This window comes from Capsicum annuum, chromosome 4 (genome assembly GCF_002878395.1).
Source record: "Capsicum annuum cultivar UCD-10X-F1 chromosome 4, UCD10Xv1.1, whole genome shotgun sequence".
NCBI lineage: Eukaryota > Viridiplantae > Streptophyta > Magnoliopsida > Solanales > Solanaceae > Capsicum > Capsicum annuum.
The window spans coordinates 146,295,287-146,313,100 of NC_061114.1; the positions used below are offsets into that span (position 1 = coordinate 146,295,287).

The window sequence follows — 17,814 nt, forward strand, 5'->3', positions numbered from 1 at the left end:
GTTCCTACATACTTAAAAGAGTGGCAGCTTCGCATAATTGCTCTTTTATTTGTTTATAAAAATGATTTTGTTTTTCCAATTCAGTTAATATTCTTCAGTATAATGAATGGACTTATAATTTTGAATAAGACAAAGGGCATTTATTATACGCATTGCACATCAATTAAATTCTCTAATGTCAGTATCTCTCAAGTATTGCTATTACAAATAACTATTATTTTTTTCAGGTGTATAACATGATAATGAGATGGTAATTTGTGTGTGACCTGCATCTCGAATAAGTTTCCAATGATATAAGAAGTTCAAGGTTACAAACATGCATTACAGGATGTTTGGCGGAACCAGGTCTAAGCAAAAGGGGCAGCCGAGCGCGCTAAGTTTTTTCGTTTATGTGCAGGATTGGCCAGTCAAAAATTCCCATATCCAGAAGATGCATGTCCCAGAGATGAGGATGTTGCGGTGGATATATGGGCATATTAGGTGTGATAGGATCAGGAATGAGGTTATTCGAGATAAGTGGGGCTGGCCTCCGTGGTGGATAAGATGAGGGAAGCGAGATTGAGATGGTTTGGACATGTGAAGAGGCAAGGTACAGACGCCCTAGTGAGGAGGTGCGAGAGGTTGGATATAGTAGGCACAAGGAGGGATAGAGGTAGGCCGAAGAAGTATCGAGGAGAAGTGATTAGAAAGGACATGACGCGTTTGCAGGTTACCAAGGACATGACCTTAGATTGGAGGATGTGGAGGACGGGTATTAGAGTAGAAGATTAGTCGGGTAGGAGTGTTGCCTTGCTTTCAAGGGTTTAGGTCCGTTGGTGTTTGTCGTGCACTATCCATAGTATGGCAGTTTAGGGTTTAGCCATATATGTTGAGGTGGAGCTGATCTCCACTCACAATATCTATCATTGTCGTTGTTTATTGTGTTTTGAGTATCGCACTATTTTGTGGTTGATTATTGGTTCTTTCTGGAAGATTTTGCACTATTCCCTTGCTAGTTGTTATATTTTCTTCATTGTTTCCCTCTTCTTTGTACCTGGATTTGTTACACTTGAGCCGAGGGTATTTCGCAAACAACCTCTTTACCTCCCCGAGGTAGTGGTAAGGTTTGCGTACACTTTACCCTCCCTAGACCTCACTTGTGGGATTTCACTAGGTATGTTGTTGTTGTTGCAGGGTTCAGGGAACTCTAATGTTAACCCCCTTACCAAGCATTACAGCAAAAGGGTGACCTCAACGAAATAGGAACAGATCGTAACAATGCTGTAATGCCGGAAAAATAGTGTTGTACCACCAGAAAAAGCAGTGTGCAGGTGGCTTTACAGAAAATAATTTCGTGGGTTGTGATCAGAAACAATAAGCGAACTCAGCAGAAGAAGACTGAGTTGGAAAATGTCGGAAAATCACCTCATTCGCTGGTGTGTGACGCTCGCTGGATGCTAGCTTCTAGCAGCGCGTGCAGGGTCGGCTGTCGATAAATCTTACTGGGGTTTGGTCGCTGATAAATGACGAATTGTGTGGTCGTGTTGGTTTTCGCACAATACTGAAGGGAAAAGAAGACACAAACAGCTTGTACAGTCGCTCTTTATAAGGAACTTTTTTGTTGCACATAATAACGTCCAAGATGTTACCAACAATAAACAACATATCATCTCACAAGTGGGGTCTAGGAAGGGTAGAGTGCATACAGACCTTACCCCTACCTAGACCCTCGGTTCAAGTAAAAGCACTTCAAAAAGAAAAAACGAAACAAACCACTAAAGAACAAAAAATGTTCAGTTTGTTACCTCTCCTTCCATGAAAGATAATTTCCAAGAGCTTTCTGCAATTCCACACGCTTGAAAAGTCCAGAAGAAAGCCAATGCTCAGGCGGACCACGATTTATGAGATAAAGTTTCACTCTTTGTTGGAGCTCCTTACTGTCAAGTAAGTTAATCTGTATGGAATTTTAGTAAAATAAGTCACTATTATGATAAATTGCAAAATAACTATAACACTTACAGGAAAATGATAACTGTGAGAGGGAAAGAGAAATTGAGAGAGAACAAAGCTTGATTAATCCCTCAAAGCCATTGGTGTATAAAATAGTTAAGAAACAAAAACATAACTATAGGAGTAAATCAAGCAATACTACATTTACAAAATCTAAGAATATCTACGAGATTCTAAGAGCATTCTTAATGTGAGTGGAAGCTCTTACAATCATGGTAAGATTCATAACTAAAATGATCTACTTGTGCATGAAGCGAAAGAGCATCCTAGGGGAAACCGCAAAGTGAAATTCTATGCCAACTGAACATTAATAAACTATTGTTTCTGTTCTTACTATGAGTGAAGCGAAAGAGCATCCTAGGGGAAACAGCAAAGTGAAATTCTATGCCAACTGAACATTAATAAACTATTCTTTCTGTTCTTACTATGAGAAACAGATATTGACACAGCAATTCTCTGCAGTAGTACAATGTCAATCTCTGGCTACTGAAACTCCATTACTTTTGTTATCATACCATAATATCCGTCTTTCTATCATATTCAGAAAGGAGAAGATGGAACATAACTTGTTTCAACAGGTGTAGTGATAGTTTGTACTTGCTTCTACCAATGTAGCATGAACCATACAAATGGATTAGGTTTTCCCTTTCTATTAAAGGAAAGACACATGCCAGTCATTAGGAGAAAGAAATGTGTTAAAACTTGAAATAATTAGCAAAATCACTACCCTCCTTCGTTAACCCATAGCTGGACATGTATGATGTTGGTGGAGCAGAAAGCTCAAGCTGTTTACGTCAACAGCAATAAGAACCATTCCCGAATAGTATGGGACACCTTGAGATTAGAACGCTGTACATCTTTGAGCCATTAAACCAGATAGGCCTGGTTTTATGCATTATCATGGATGATATAGATAAATGAGATTCCCAACTCAGATGCTTGGCATCTCATACTAATCAAATTCTTCTGAAATTTTTAAAATTTAGTGAATGAATATGCTTTTGTTTCATCGAAATTCAGAGCCAGAAATCCCCCGCCCCCCCACATTTAGTTCTTATCGTCAGTTTTTTAACGTGGAAGATAGCTTTCAAAGCCCAAAAAAAAGCTGATTGGAATTTAGAAACTCTGCAAGACATGTTACAGTTTGATTCAACTGGACTAGATTAAGAACGACAGTACAAATTCATATTAAAAGGGGGATGAAACCCAACCCAAATTTAGAATAGAAGGCAAAAAATGACGTAAAAGACCCTTTCCCCTGAAGATAACATTGGAATTTAGAGCAGAGAAAAAGTCAAAAGAAAACTATAAGCAAATAATGTTAAAACATCAACAAAATATTAAGGATGATATGCTTACACCACTGTTCACAACTGACTAAGATGAATGAAGGCAAGAATCAAATTGAGGAAGATCATAGAGAACATACTACAATGCGCAGAGCATGTGGATCATCATCACGGTCAATAAGTGCCAGTAGTAGAATATCTGGAGGCAGAAGCTCATGGTTCCAGATGAAAACTGAAAGGTTTCCACAGGCTTTTAGCATAAGATCCTGAGGAATAAAAAGTGTGGGACGACAATAGGCACAATCAGGGCAAGGATAGTTGATCCTCCATGAAAATTTGATAGGTCCAGAGAATGAATGAAAATAGTATGACTCAACCTGCAAAGAATGTCCACGCTGTAGTTCCAAATGAATATGATGAAGCAGGACATCTACCATTGTATAAATATTTGCAGTAACCTCTTCAGGAGAAAACTCTCTCAAGACACGTCCCTGTATCCAATTATTAGCAGGAATGCCAACACGATAAAGATGTTTTAGTTAGGGATATCTCCATATGAGAAAGAAGTTGATGATTTGATCTTCAAGCAAAAGGTTCTGACAACTTAAGGGAAAACAAAGCCGTGTCTTACAAGGTTTGTGCAGTTAATATTCTCTGGATGCCCATGCATTAGTATCCATGCACCAGCACAAAGATACTGGCGGTGCTGAGGAAAACTGTGGTTAATATAAGTAGCAACATAAGTGGGATCAGCTGATGGTGAAAGGAGCTGTGTGCATTGATTGATAACAGTTGTTTCTGCCTGCAAATAGAGCACGAAGAAGTCAATTGTGAGCGTTCCAAATAATAGTATTGTAAGAAATATAAGAGAAGAGTATCATTGAACTAGTGTATCTACACTATTACATTGAGACCCTATTTATGGACACTACACTATAATCTTCTTCCAACTACACACTACATTGCAATCCTTTTCCAAGTAGGGCATTACATTGCTATCCTTTTCCAAGTATGATTCTATTTACTATTCATGTTCCTACTACTATTCTAACAATCCCTCTCAAGCTGGTGAATACAAGTCATATGTACCTAGCTTATTACAAATGTAATTAATACGAGAACCGGTGAGGAACTTGGTGAAGATATTTGCAAATTGACCACTTGACTTTACAAATTTTGGAACAAAATCACTTGAGAGTATCTTTTCTCTAACAAAGTGACAATCAAACTCAATGTGCTTAGTCCTCTCATGAAACACTATATTTGATGTGATATGAAGGGCGCATGATTATCACACACAAGATGTGTTCCATCTGACCAATTTCTCCAAATTTTACTTCCCTCAACAACTATTTGATCCAAACTAGCCCACAAATTACTACTATCATTGCTCGATATTCTGCTTTTGCACTAGATCGAGGAACCACACTCTGTTTTTTACTCTTCCAGAACACCAAATTACCACCTAGTAAAGCACAATATTCGGATGTAGAATGTCTATCAGGTGATCCTGTCCAATCAGCATTTGTGCATTCTACGATCTGCTCAGGACCTCGATCCTCAAAGAGTAGATATTTACCTGGAGCTGACTTGATATATTGCAGAATGCAAATAACTGCATTTCAATGACTATCACAGGAAGAATCCATAAACTGCCTTACAACACTCACAACACTCACAAGATAGGAAATGTCAGGTCTGGTCAATGCGAGATAATTCAACTTACAAACCAAATGCCAATATCTTCCCGGATCACTGAGTGGCTCCCCCTAGCCTGGCTGGAGTTTGGTATTTAGATCTATAGGAGTGTCAATGGGTCTACATCACATCATTCTTGTCTCCTCAAGAATGTCCAAGGCATACTTGCGTTGAGAAATAACAATACATGATCCATACTAAGCAACCTCAATATCTTGAAAATACTTCATTCGGTCGAGGCTTGTAGTTTGAAAATGCTAAAAGAGATGTTGCTTCAAATTAGTGATACCATCTTGATCATTGCCGGTAATAACAATATAGATTTGGAGCAAAATGTCGATAAAACACAAAGTGATCTGCTTCACTACGAATTATGTCAAACTCCTGAATTACTGTACATAACTTTCCAACGCTTTGATACCATGATACCATGAGAGAAATATGAGAGAAAAATATTAATGAATTTTGTATCTATACTATTACACTGAAAACCTATTTATAGGCACTACACTAAAATCCTTTTTGAACTAGGACACTACATTGCAATTTTTTTCCAAGTAACTTTTTGTATGTTGTTCCTCTTCCTACTCCTACTCTAACAAGTATGAGCAAACATGAACTAGAAACATCTTGTCAGTTCTTTGCAAAGCATCATTTCATGAGTATTTATCTTTTTTTTTAGCACAATCCAAACTATTTAATGATGCAAACCTATTATCTTAAATCATATTGTTTTCCTTTCGTAATTCTTTTTTACTTCAAAAATCACTCGTCAAATTAGACCATACTCTTTTTCTTTTTTTTTTCTTTTTTACTTCCAAAGATCACTCGTCAAATATAGCAATTCCATTCCTCACAACGCAACTGGGAACAGAGTCAATCATTAAGATTACTAACAACTCAAGTACACAATCTAAAACATGTGTGACTAAAAAATTTAAAGCTTTGAACATTGAGTTCGAAAATAGAAGTCATGATTTCTAAATTATATCATTAAATGCAAATTTGAGCTATTCTCTATGATTAATATGCACAACAACCATAAAAATATACTAAGTAATTCAGTTCCCATAATAGACGATTAAAGAGTTGCTTGGAATTTTGCCAGTTTGCCCAAGCTTATTTTTTTTTTCCTGAAGTGCTTATCTTTTCTCAAAAAATGCTTATTTTTAAAAATGAGGTGTTCTACCAAGCTCTTGAAAAAAATAAGTGTTTTGGGGAATAGTAAAAGCAGTTTTTCATAAGCTAAAAAAAGTAGCTTCCTCCTAAAAGCACTTATTTGAAAAGCAATTTTGAAAAAATACACTTAAAGGCACTTTAAAAAGCTTGGCCAAACAATAATTGCTTCTCAAAAGTGTTTTTAAATTTATTGGTCAAACACAAACTTCTTTTCACCAAAAGCACTTTTGTGAAAAGCAGGGTTGAACCAAGATTTTGACGAACTTCGTTCTCGACTTCTTTTCCGCTGCCACTTTGAGGGAAACATTTTCTGAAATTAGGCGTGAAGAAACAAGAAGAAATGTTATGCTAAAAAAAGATTTCAATTTGGAATCAAAAAATATAGAGTCATCTGCTTTAGTTGCTGCAAAAAATGAGAATGATAAGAACAAGAAGCCGTGGTGTAACTTTTGCAAAAACTACTGGCACACTCGTGAGACTTGCTGGAAGATCCATGGAAAACCGCCCATCTGGAACAAAAATAGGGCAGAAAATCATGGCAATCAAGCCTTTCAGTGTACCAGCAAAGAACTGGGGCTGAAATCTTCTTCAGAAATGCCACCATTCACCAAGGAGCAGCTAGAGCTACTGCACAAACTTCTCCAATCTCATCTCCAATCCAGTAAACCTAGTCCTTCTACTCCCACTTGTTCTTTTACCCAAACAGGTAAATGTGCCATATGTTCTTTTAGTACAGATTCTACTAGTATAAGCTCTTGGATCATAGATTCAGGAGCTAGTGATCACATGACATGAAACTCCCATTTTTTATCGACATACTCCATTAGCAGGAATTAAAAAAGTCAAAGTTGCTGACGATTCTGCTAGAATATGAGTGGGAATAGGAATAGCATATAGAATCCTACTTGGAAAAGGATTGTAACGTAGTATCCTATTAGGAAAAGAATTGTAACGTAGAATCCTATTAGGAAAAGGATTGGAATGTAGTGTCTATAAATAGGGTCTCAATGTAATAATATAGTTACAACAATTTAATAATATTTTTCTCTTATATTTTCTCACATGGTATCAAAGCTTCTACGATCTTGGCAGAAAATCAAAGAGCTTCCGCTGCCAGTGGGCGGCTATAACCCATATATGCCGCCCGTCGGCCAAAGATCATGTTAGCAAAAGTTAGGCCACCGCACTTCTTTTTCCTACTTTCTTAGATCTAATTTGCATAGTACCGTGCATCTTTTCAGACTAATTTCTCAAATCTGAGTTGCATAGCATCGTGCGTCTTTTTAGTGACTCCGTAGATTTGATTTGCGTAGTTCCATGCATTTTTATGGTGACTCTTCAATCTGATTTGCGTAAGGTCGTGCCATCATTCCGACTCTACCCATATAAGTTCTCTTTATTAGTAGGGTAGTGCGGTCATTCTAACCTTATGCATATAATTTCTCTTTTTCAGTAGGGTCGTGTCGTCATTCCAACCCTACCTATATAATTTATATTTTTCAATAGGGTCGTGTCTTCATTCCGACTACTCATATAATTTCTATTTCTCAGTAGAATCGTGTCATCATTCCGGCCTACCCATATAATTTTTTCTCAAATGGTGACCACTTTTCAGCCATCAAATCTAATAATCTGGCGTGTGAGCATGTTTTGGCTAAGTTTTCGAAGATTTTCTTGTTCAAGATCTACTCGTCTCTTGATTTCGAGATGATCCATATATTTTATACCAGTTTCCGATAAATTTCTAGTGACAAATCGACTTTCTAGCGATGTTTACTACTTTTCGGATCACTTTTTTAGTTTGTTCCTTTTCAATTGAGGTTTCCCAGACGTCCAGAGCAGTCCTTATCAGTTTTCTTGCAGATATCTTCACCAAGTCCCTCACTCATCCTCGTGTTACTTACATACATAACAAGCTTGGTACATATGTCTTCTATGCACCAGCTTGAGGGAGAGTGTTAGAATATGAGTGAGAATAGGAATAGCATATAGAATCCTACTTGGAAAAGGATTGTAACGTAGTATCCTATTAAGAAAAGGATTGTAACGTAGTATCCTATGAGGAAAGAATTGAAATGTAGTGTCTATAAATAGGGTTTCAATGTAATAATGTAGTTACAATAATTTAATAATATTTTTCTCTTATATTTTCTCACAGGTTTCTTCTCAGCAATTGTTGTGAAAGGGACAGTCAAACTAACCCCTTTTATGGCTCTTTTTATGGTCCTTCATGTTCCAAAATTGTCTCCTAATCTTATCCATCAGCAAGTTGACTCAAAACCTTAAGTGTCGTGCTATCTTTGACAATATTTCATATGTATTTCAGGACAAGGTCTCGGGGAGGACGATTGGCAATGCTAGAGAGTCTGAAGGTCTCTATTTTCTGAAAGATGGCGGCAATTCAGTAAATTTTAGTTCAGCTTGTTTGAACTCTATTCTAGTTGATAATAGAGTCATGTTATGGCACTATCGCCTTGGTCATCCTAGTTTCATTATTTGAAACTCTTGTTACCGCAGTTGTTTATGAATAAAACTACATCCTTTTTTCAATGTGAATTTTGTAAAATGGCTAAATACAGACGTTCATCTTTTTCATCCCAAAGTTACCATGCCACAAAACCCTTTTAAGTTAATCCATAGTGATGTTTGGGGACCTTCTAGGATAGCAACCGTAAATAGAAAAAGGTGGTTTGTATGTTTCACAGATGATCACACTAGACTAACTTGGGTGTACCTATTAAAAGACAAGGGGGAAGTAAAACATATATTTGAGGCCTTTTATGTTATGGTTGAGACACAATTTCAAGAGAAGATTCAAATATTTCGGAGTGATAGTTAGAGAGTTTTTTAATGACCACCTAAGCAATTTTTTCACTTCTAAAGGAATAGTGCACCAAAGTACATTGCCTGATACACCCGAACAAAATGGAGTAGCGGAGAGAAAAAATAGGTATCTTATGGAAGTAACTAGAGCCTTAATGTTCACAAGCGGAGTCCCTAAATTTCTTTGGGGAGAAGCTCTTTTGACATCCACCTATCTTATTAATAAGATGTCTCTCCGTGTTCTTGGTTTTATAACCCCTTTCAGTATGTTCAAGACATACTTTCCCACTTCTAAATTGACAACTGATCTATCTTTGAGAGTTTCTGAGTATAGTGTATTTATTCATGTTCATGATCATAATAGGAGTAAATATGGTCCACGTGCTAAAAATGCATTTTTGTTGGCTATGCCCCTAGTCAAAAGGGTTACAAATGTTATGACCCAATTACTATGAAGGTTATTGTCATAATGGATGTCACCTTTTTTTGAATCACAATTGTTTTTTGAAACTCATCTTCAGGGGAAGAAACGTAGTGAAGATTCGAGGGATGATAAGGATCTTCTTGACCTCACATGTGAGGAACAAAAGGATCCAGGTTTTATGATAGAAACAGGAAAGAGTTTTTTTTAGTAATAACAACCTAGATAAGCTAAAAGATCCCAACTTAAATAATGAAAATAAGGATACTGAGACACTTGAGTATTTTCATGATACAATTAATGACAAGAACGGGGAACAAACAAAGGTATTATAGGTTTACATGAGAAGAAACCAGAAACAAGAAAAAAAGATCAAGGACTCTCATCAGAACCAAATGTCCACCCCAGAAGATCTTACTGATACACAAGGTAATTCTCCAGAACCTAACTCTAACTCTGATTAACCCTTTTTTAGTTTAGACCTTGATCTTCTAATTTCCAAACATAAAGGGGTAAGAAAAGTCACCAACTATCCCATGTCAAATTTTGTGTCATATAGAAACTTATCCTCTTCTTATATAGCTTTTCTTTCTCAATTATATAGAATGGAGATAATGAGAAATGTGCAGGATGCTTTGAACGTTCCCAAGTGGAAAAAGGCAATTCTTGAGGAAATGAACGCTCTGGAAAGAAATGAAATCTGGAAAATGGTGGAACTACCTCGTGGAAAGAAAACAATGGGCTGCAAGTGGGTATTCACCATCAAATTTAAATCGGATGGGTCCCTAGAGAGGTATAAGGCACGTTTGGTGGCAAAACGTGTGGCGGCACCTTCCTATCACACAATACCCCCGAGGCAAGCTTCCACTTGATCCATCCCGCCCAAATACGATGGGAGACATCCTCGCCAATCTCACCATTCCCCTGAATCATGGACCCCAGAAACTTGAAACTATCCTTCTTACACACCGTCTGGGAATCCAGCCTTACTACCACCTCGTCTTCCTGCCTCACGTCATTAAACTTGCATTCCAAATATTCTGTCTTGCTCCTACTCAACCTGAACCCTTTAGACTCAAGGGTCTGTCTCCATAGCTCTAATTTATCATACACACACACCCGCGTCTCATCAATCAAAACTACATCATCTGCAAAAAGCATACACTAAGGCACCTCTCATTGAATACGCCGCGTCAACACATCAATCACCAGAGAAACAAAAATGGGCAAAGAGTGGAACCTGGTGTAACTCGTCAAAACAGAGAAATGCTCCAAGTCTCCTCCCGCCGTCCTCACCTGAGTCTTAGCTCCATTATACATGTCCTTGATTGCTCTAATATAAACCACCGGTACCCCACTCACCTCCAAGCATCTCCGAAGCACCTCCCTAGAGACTTTGTCGTACGCCTTCTCCAAGTCGATAAACATCATGTGCAGATCTCTCTTCCTTTCCCTATACTGTTCCACCAGTCTCCGCACCAGGTGAATTGCCTCCGTCGTCGAGCGCTCGGGCATAAATCCAAACTGATTTTCCAAGATAGACACTATCCTCCTCAACCTCAAATCGACCACTCCCTCCCAAATCTTCATAGTGTGGCTCAATAACTTAATACCTCTATAGTTATTGCAACTCTGAATGTCACCCTTATTCTTATAAAGAGGGATCATAGTACTCCATCTCCAAGCCTCGGACATTTTTGCCGACTTGAAAATGCTGTTAAATAATTCAGCCAACCACCTTAAGCAAGCCTCGCCAGAGAACTTCCAAAAATCCACAGGTATCTCATCAGGCACCGTCGCCCTACTCCTACGCATCCTGCGAACAGCCTCTCTGACCTCTTCTACCATAAAACGTCTACAATAACTAAAATCACGACACTCCTCTGTGTGCTCCATCTCCCCTAATACAATACCTCTATCCCCTTCTTCATTCAATAACCTATCGAAGTACGACTGCCATCTCTTCTTAATGTGACCATCCTCCACCAATACTCTACCATCCTCCCCCTTAATGCATTTCACCTGGTCGAGGAAGAACTCAACCATCCTCCACCAATACTCTACCATCCTCCACCTTAATGCATTTCAAGAAGATATAGAACTCAAAAAATTGTTTGGTTTACCAATGAAGTTGTACTGTGACAATAAAGCGTCCATAAGTATTGCTCACAATCCAGTTCAACACGATAGAACGAAAACATGTTGAAGTGGATAGGCACTTCATAAAAGAGAAAATTGAAAAAGGAAGTGTGTGCATGCCTTTCGTCCCAACAAATCAGCAAATTGCAGATATTTTCACAAAAGGCTTGTTTAAATCAAAATTTGAAATTCTTGTAAGCAAGTTAGGCATGACAGATATTTACATGCCAACTTGAGAGAGAGTGTTGATTTGTGAATATTTAAGATTTGATTTTGTAGGATCTTAATTGATCAGATAAAATCATATCTGATTTGTTTTAGATAGATTAGGTAATTAGATCAAAAATATCACATTTTGATTGTCATATCTGCTAGAATCAAGCGATTTGATTATGTTATGTTTGCTTTCCTTTACTATAAATTTGTAGCTCTAAGATGAATAAAAACTATAAGTATCTCACATCGAAAAAGGGATGGGTAATTGGTCTCCTTATATGGACTTGGGCAATCATCCCCTCATAAGCTAGCTTTTGAGGTTGAGTTAGGCCCAAGATCCATTCTTAACATGCAGTTTAGCACCCTTCGCTCAAAAAATGAGCTTTGGCAGACTATATCAACTTCTAAAAGACACAAATTATGTAACTTTATCTTACTGGGCCATATTTTCTACTAGTGTTTTTAAGACTACCTAGGTGCAATTTAGCACCCTTCGCTTCTTTTTTATACTTTCATGCAAACTTTTCTTGACTCTAGTTTTCCTTCCAATTTCATGAACTAAACGTCCACCATGACCTTATCTATCTGTTAGAAACAATGGAGAAAAATATCATTGAATTGTGAATCTACATAATTACAGTGAGATCCTTTTTATTAACACTTCATTACAATCCTTTTCCAAGTAGGATTTTATAATCTATTCTTATTCCTACTCATATTCTGAGCGTAACTGGTAAAGTTGTTGCCATGTGACCAGGAGGTCACAGGTTCAAGCTTAGAAAACAACCACCGGCAAAAATGCAAGGTAAGGTTGCGTACAATACACCCTTGCAATGGGACCCTTCCCTCAACCCTGCGCATAGCGGGAGCTTTAGTGCACCGAGCAGTCCTTTTTTTAACTCATATTTTAATTCCTATTCCGACTCATAATCTAACACTCCCTGTTAAGTTGGTGCATACAAATCATATGTACCTAACTTGTTATAAATGTAACTAATACGGGGACTAGTGAGAAATTTGGTGAAGATATCTGCAAGTTGATCACTTTACTTCACGAATTTTGTATCAATATGACCTAATAGTATCTTTTCTCTAATAAAGTGACCATCAATCTCTATGTGCTTAGTCCTCTTATGAAATATTAGATTATTACTGTGTTGAACTTCCTAAACCAGGCTGGAGGGGACTATTTCAGACCACAGAGTGACTTGCGCAATAGACGTATAAGGTCACTAAAGTCCCCCTAGCAACAAAACCAAGTGGTTGTTTCATATAGACTTCTTCTTCAAGATCATCGTGTAGAAAAGCATCCTTAATATCCAACTGATAAAGAGGCCAATTACGAACAGCAGCCATAGATAGAAAAAAACGGACAGATGCTATTTTAGCCATGAAAAGAAAGTGACACTATAATGTAGCCCAAATATTGAGTAAACCCTTTGGCAACAAGGTGAGCCTTAAGCCGATCAACCTAACCATCGGGACCAACTTTGATAGCACAAACTCAATGACAACCAACAGCAGATTTACCTACAGGATGAGAAACAAGCTCCCAAATACCACTCATATATAAAGCAAACATCTCATCAATCATAGCTTTCTTTCATCCAAAATGAAAAAGTGATTCACCTGTAATCATAGGGATGGAAATAGAGGACAAAGATGATACAAAAGCATAATGGGGTGATGATAGACAATGATACCTCAAGAAAGTATAATGTAGGTTAGCATTACGAGTGGATCATATACAATTTTGAAGTGTAATCGATTGGCTAAGAGGAGGCAAGTCCGTAATAGGAGCAGCGTCCAGCACAAGACATGAATCATCTGGGACTAATGTTTGACGTAGGTGGTGACGATAACTCAGAAGTGATGACACTGCACTTGGAGATGTAAAAGTAGCAGTAGATTCCTCAAAGGTTGGTGCGGGTAAGACTGGAGGTGTGGAAAAAACCTCATAGATATCAAGATGATGAAAACATGTGAAGTACGGTTGGAACCAAAGAATGTGACATCGGTGGGCATAAGGTAGCGATGAAGATCAAGTGACTAGCAACGATACTCAACGCGAGAGTAACCAAGGAAGACACATTTGAGAGCACGGGGGGCTAATTTATCTTTTCCTAGACTAAATTATGAACAAAGCATGTGCTCTCAAAGACAATAGAGGGGATAAAGTAGAGATGTGACTGAGGAAACAGTATGGAATGGGGAACCTGATTCTGAATAGAAGATGATGGCATTCTATTAATTAGATAGCAAGATGTGACGACAGTATCACCCCAAACACACAGTTGAACATGGGATTCAATGAAGAGTGCAAGTAGTCTCAATGAGATGCCTATTTTTCCTTTCTGCTATAATGTTCTGCTGAGGGGTGTATGGACAAGATGTCCAGTGAATAATTCCTTGGGAGTCATAAGCTCCTGAAACTGGGAGGATAAGTATTCTAAGGCATTATCACTACGAAAAGTACGAATAGAAACACCAAAGTGATTTTGTATTTCAGCACAAAAACTTTTGAATATAGAAAATAACTCAGAACGGCCTTTCATTAAGAAAACCTAAGTACATCTTGAAAAATCATCAAAGTAACTAACAAAATAACGAAATCCTAAAGGTGGACCAATTCTACTAGGACCCCAAATATCAGAACGAACTAATGAGAAAATAGACTATTAACGACTCTCAAGACTACATAAAAATATAGCATGGGTATGTTTCCCAAATTGACACAACTCTCAATCTAATGTGGATAAACTAGACAAACTAGGCATCATCTGTAGCTTGGATAGACTCAAATGTCCCAAACGTTTGTTAATTAGGTTTGGATGGTCTCTAACGGAGTAGGCTATGAATTTGAAGAGGTAAGATGGTAAAGGCCATATGATTCATGTCCTACGACAATCGTCTGTTCCGTACTGCTGTGAAGGAATTCATGAAGGGCATAAGTCAAACGACTAACAGATGCAAGATTAAAAAGACAACGAAGGACATAAAGAATAGAATCTAGAGTGACAGAAATAAGGTTTGGCTTGTCCAACTCCTTTTGGCTTTGTTTGGATCCCACTGGCTAAAGTAATAGTAGGAAGAGATTGTGAATAAACAATATCAAACAGAAGTGATTTGTCACCAGAAACATGATCAGAAGCACCTGAGTCCATGACCAATAATTCAAGAGTACTAGACCGTGAAACACAAGAAAAAAAATCACTGAGACTACTAGTAGAGAGGCCAGCTTACTTGCTAGTTACTGAAGGAACTCATCACATTATGTTTGAGCAATATGAGCACAAATGGATGGCCGATGAGGTTGTTGAGATGTTTGCTTACTTTTGTTCAATTTCGAAGGAGCTCATTATATTCCTTTATAGCAATAGAATCATAACTGGGTGGTGGACGATGCAAAATATGAAATATGTCCTAAGTGTGTCCAAGCTTATAACAATAACAAAACTTAGATCGAGCTTTTCCAAAATGACCTCCTCCTAGCCGATTCTCCATAAGCTGATATGTTCATTTTTCTATGGTTTGAGATGCGAGAATAGAGGAATCCACAGAGGGTGATGAAATTACTTTCTGACTAGGAGACGCGGCAACATATAGACGAGAGAATAACTCATCAATTGGAGGAACCTTAGGACGAGCTAACATATGGAAATAACTCATCAATTGTAAGAGCTATAGGAAGATGTTCCGGCTTTTGACGGAACATTTTACATCTTTTTCAAGAGATAATTGTATGTTTTCAAGCAACCGATGTTGTATTTAATACTGGATTTTAATGTTTCAGGGTAAAGAGTTAGTTGAAGGATAAAACTTTAAAACATAGCAGAAAAAGGCCACAGACGGTGAAACTGGCGAACCGTCAGCCATGCGACGGACCGCCGGGGTAACCGCCAGAGCTAAACAGAATGCTCCAAGTAGAGAACTCATGCGATGGTCCAAGTGGCGGACCTCAACTCTTCGATGGACCGCCAACTTGGCCGTCAGGTTTAAACAGAACTCAGGATTCCAGAAGACCCAGCGACGGTCTATAAGACGAACAGTCAGTCCAGCAACAGTCCGCCAACATGACCGTCAGCCCTTAACAGAACCTGACATCCTGGGAAATCCAACGACGGCCCAAGTGACGGACCGTTAGGCTTCCGACGGGCCGTCAGTTAGACCGTCAACTTGGACGCGGCTTTCTGCAGTTCGAATTTTAAATCCTCTACACCTGGGAACATATAAATATCCAGTTTAGGTTTTATTTAGGCATCTTTTACCATATTTTCTAACTCTGAACATTATTGTACGTAGTATTCTCTGAGATTCAAGCTAGAATTGTAGATCTAAACATTTTTATGCTTATTCTCTTTTGAAGATTCAAGAACAAATCTTGTGGTTTTTGTAAGTAATTTCTGAATTTATTCATAAGAAACATAATGACTTTGTCTTCTTCTTCTATGGAAATATGTGGCTAAGCTCCCATAACTAGGGTTATGGGAGCCTTGATGTGAAAAGCTGATTGGAATTATGAAAACATTTAATTTCCATGATTAACTAAAGTTGTATAAATCCTTCTTCACAATAATGACCTTTCCTGGTTGAAAACTTGAAGGGTGAGCCCAAGAACATCACTTGTTCGAATAGAAAAGTGTTTGTTAAGGAAAGAAGGGGTTTACATGGGATCTAAAGGCTTTAACCTTTGGGTTAAGGGTTGATGCCTTAACGGGATCAACCCACATGAGAGAATAAGTGAATAAATTAATGTGTTCTTTAAGTTCGAGAGAATTGAAGGATAATCTACTCATTAGGTTGAGCAACAAATGGGTAAATTGTAGGATTCAATAAATCTTGCAATTGAAGTGATTAATTGGAAATTTAAAATAATTCACAACCCTAGCTGCTTGAACATCTTGGTAACCATTACTCTAGTTTGCCTACCCTTATTGAATTACTAGTTGCAATAAGAATCACTGTCTGGAACACTTTCTGTTACAAATAATAAGATAAAACTTGCAAACCAAAACCCCCTTTTAATCCGGAACCTTTGATCAACAGTCTAGTAACAACCACAATACTTAGTGAACACAGTATTCCCTGTGGGATTCGACCCCAACCTAGTTGGGTTATATATTTGACAACGACCGCTTACTCTCTCGTAAGAAAGGTGTAATTTGGGCATATCAAATTTTGGCGTCGTTGCCGGGGAATATGGTTGTCAATTAAGTTTGTGATTGTTAATTAACCTTTGGTCAAGTTTTCCAAATTTTACTTTTATTTGTTGTTTTTGGTTTATTAAAAGTTCATTGTTATTTATGCCACGCACCGGCAATGACGCCAACGACGCCCGCTATTACCCTTTAATCCTAAATCGCATCTAATTGGCAGAATGGAAGAACAACAAGAAGTTGAGAGACTAGCCAACTTGTCTAGAGCACAGGTTAATCGGCAAAATGACGGGCAACCAGCTCGTGATCCTAATCCTGATAAAGAGGATTCGGGAGATGATGATTTGATTAACCCAGCAAACAGGAGGCGTGCGGAGAATGCAGCGGCGGCCGCCAACAGAAACCGGGGCAGCTAGAGGGAGAGCAAACCTCCAACCTGCTGTGCAATTTGATCTTGACGAGGAGAATGACAACTTGGACAAAGCTGGTGCTACAGGAGCAGTTATTCTACCTCCACTGGCACCTGGGGTGAAGTTCAACATAACCAGCACCATGATACAACTGCTCAACCTTAAATGGGTTTTTTGGAGGACTTCCAGAAGATGACCCAAACATGCACTTGGTGGATTTTATCAACATTTGCAAGTCCTTTCATAACCTTGGTGTCGGTCAAAATGCCATTTGTCTTCGGTTGTTCCCGTTGTCTCTGTCTGGGGAGGCAATAATGTGGTTGAATGAGTTGACCCCCGATTTTATAACAAACTGGAGGCAATTGAAAGGAGTTTTCCTAGAAAGTTTCTTTCCGCCCTCCAGGATATTACAATTGAGAGATGAAATCAGCAATTTCAGACAATTACCAAATGAGGCACTACATGAAACTTGGATGCTGATAAAGAAATGGACC

General features: G+C 38.2%; 1 protein-coding gene across 2 annotated transcripts in view; it reads right to left on the bottom strand.

Moving 5' to 3' along the window:
* Nucleotides 1-17,814, bottom strand: part of LOC107867949 (mediator of RNA polymerase II transcription subunit 23) — a 121,088-nt gene that overhangs the window by 46,358 nt on the left and 56,916 nt on the right. For both annotated transcript variants that reach the window (XR_007055157.1, XM_016714456.2), the window contains exons 13-16: nucleotides 3,910-4,080; nucleotides 3,656-3,769; nucleotides 3,419-3,544; nucleotides 1,785-1,933 (exon numbers count right to left, since the gene is read on the bottom strand). Coding sequence is in view for 1 of the 2 variants with exons in the window: in XM_016714456.2 (XP_016569942.2) it covers nucleotides 1,785-1,933; nucleotides 3,419-3,544; nucleotides 3,656-3,769; nucleotides 3,910-4,080 (560 nt within the window). In the remaining variant the exon portion in view is untranslated. The remainder of the gene's footprint in view (nucleotides 1-1,784; nucleotides 1,934-3,418; nucleotides 3,545-3,655; nucleotides 3,770-3,909; nucleotides 4,081-17,814) is intronic.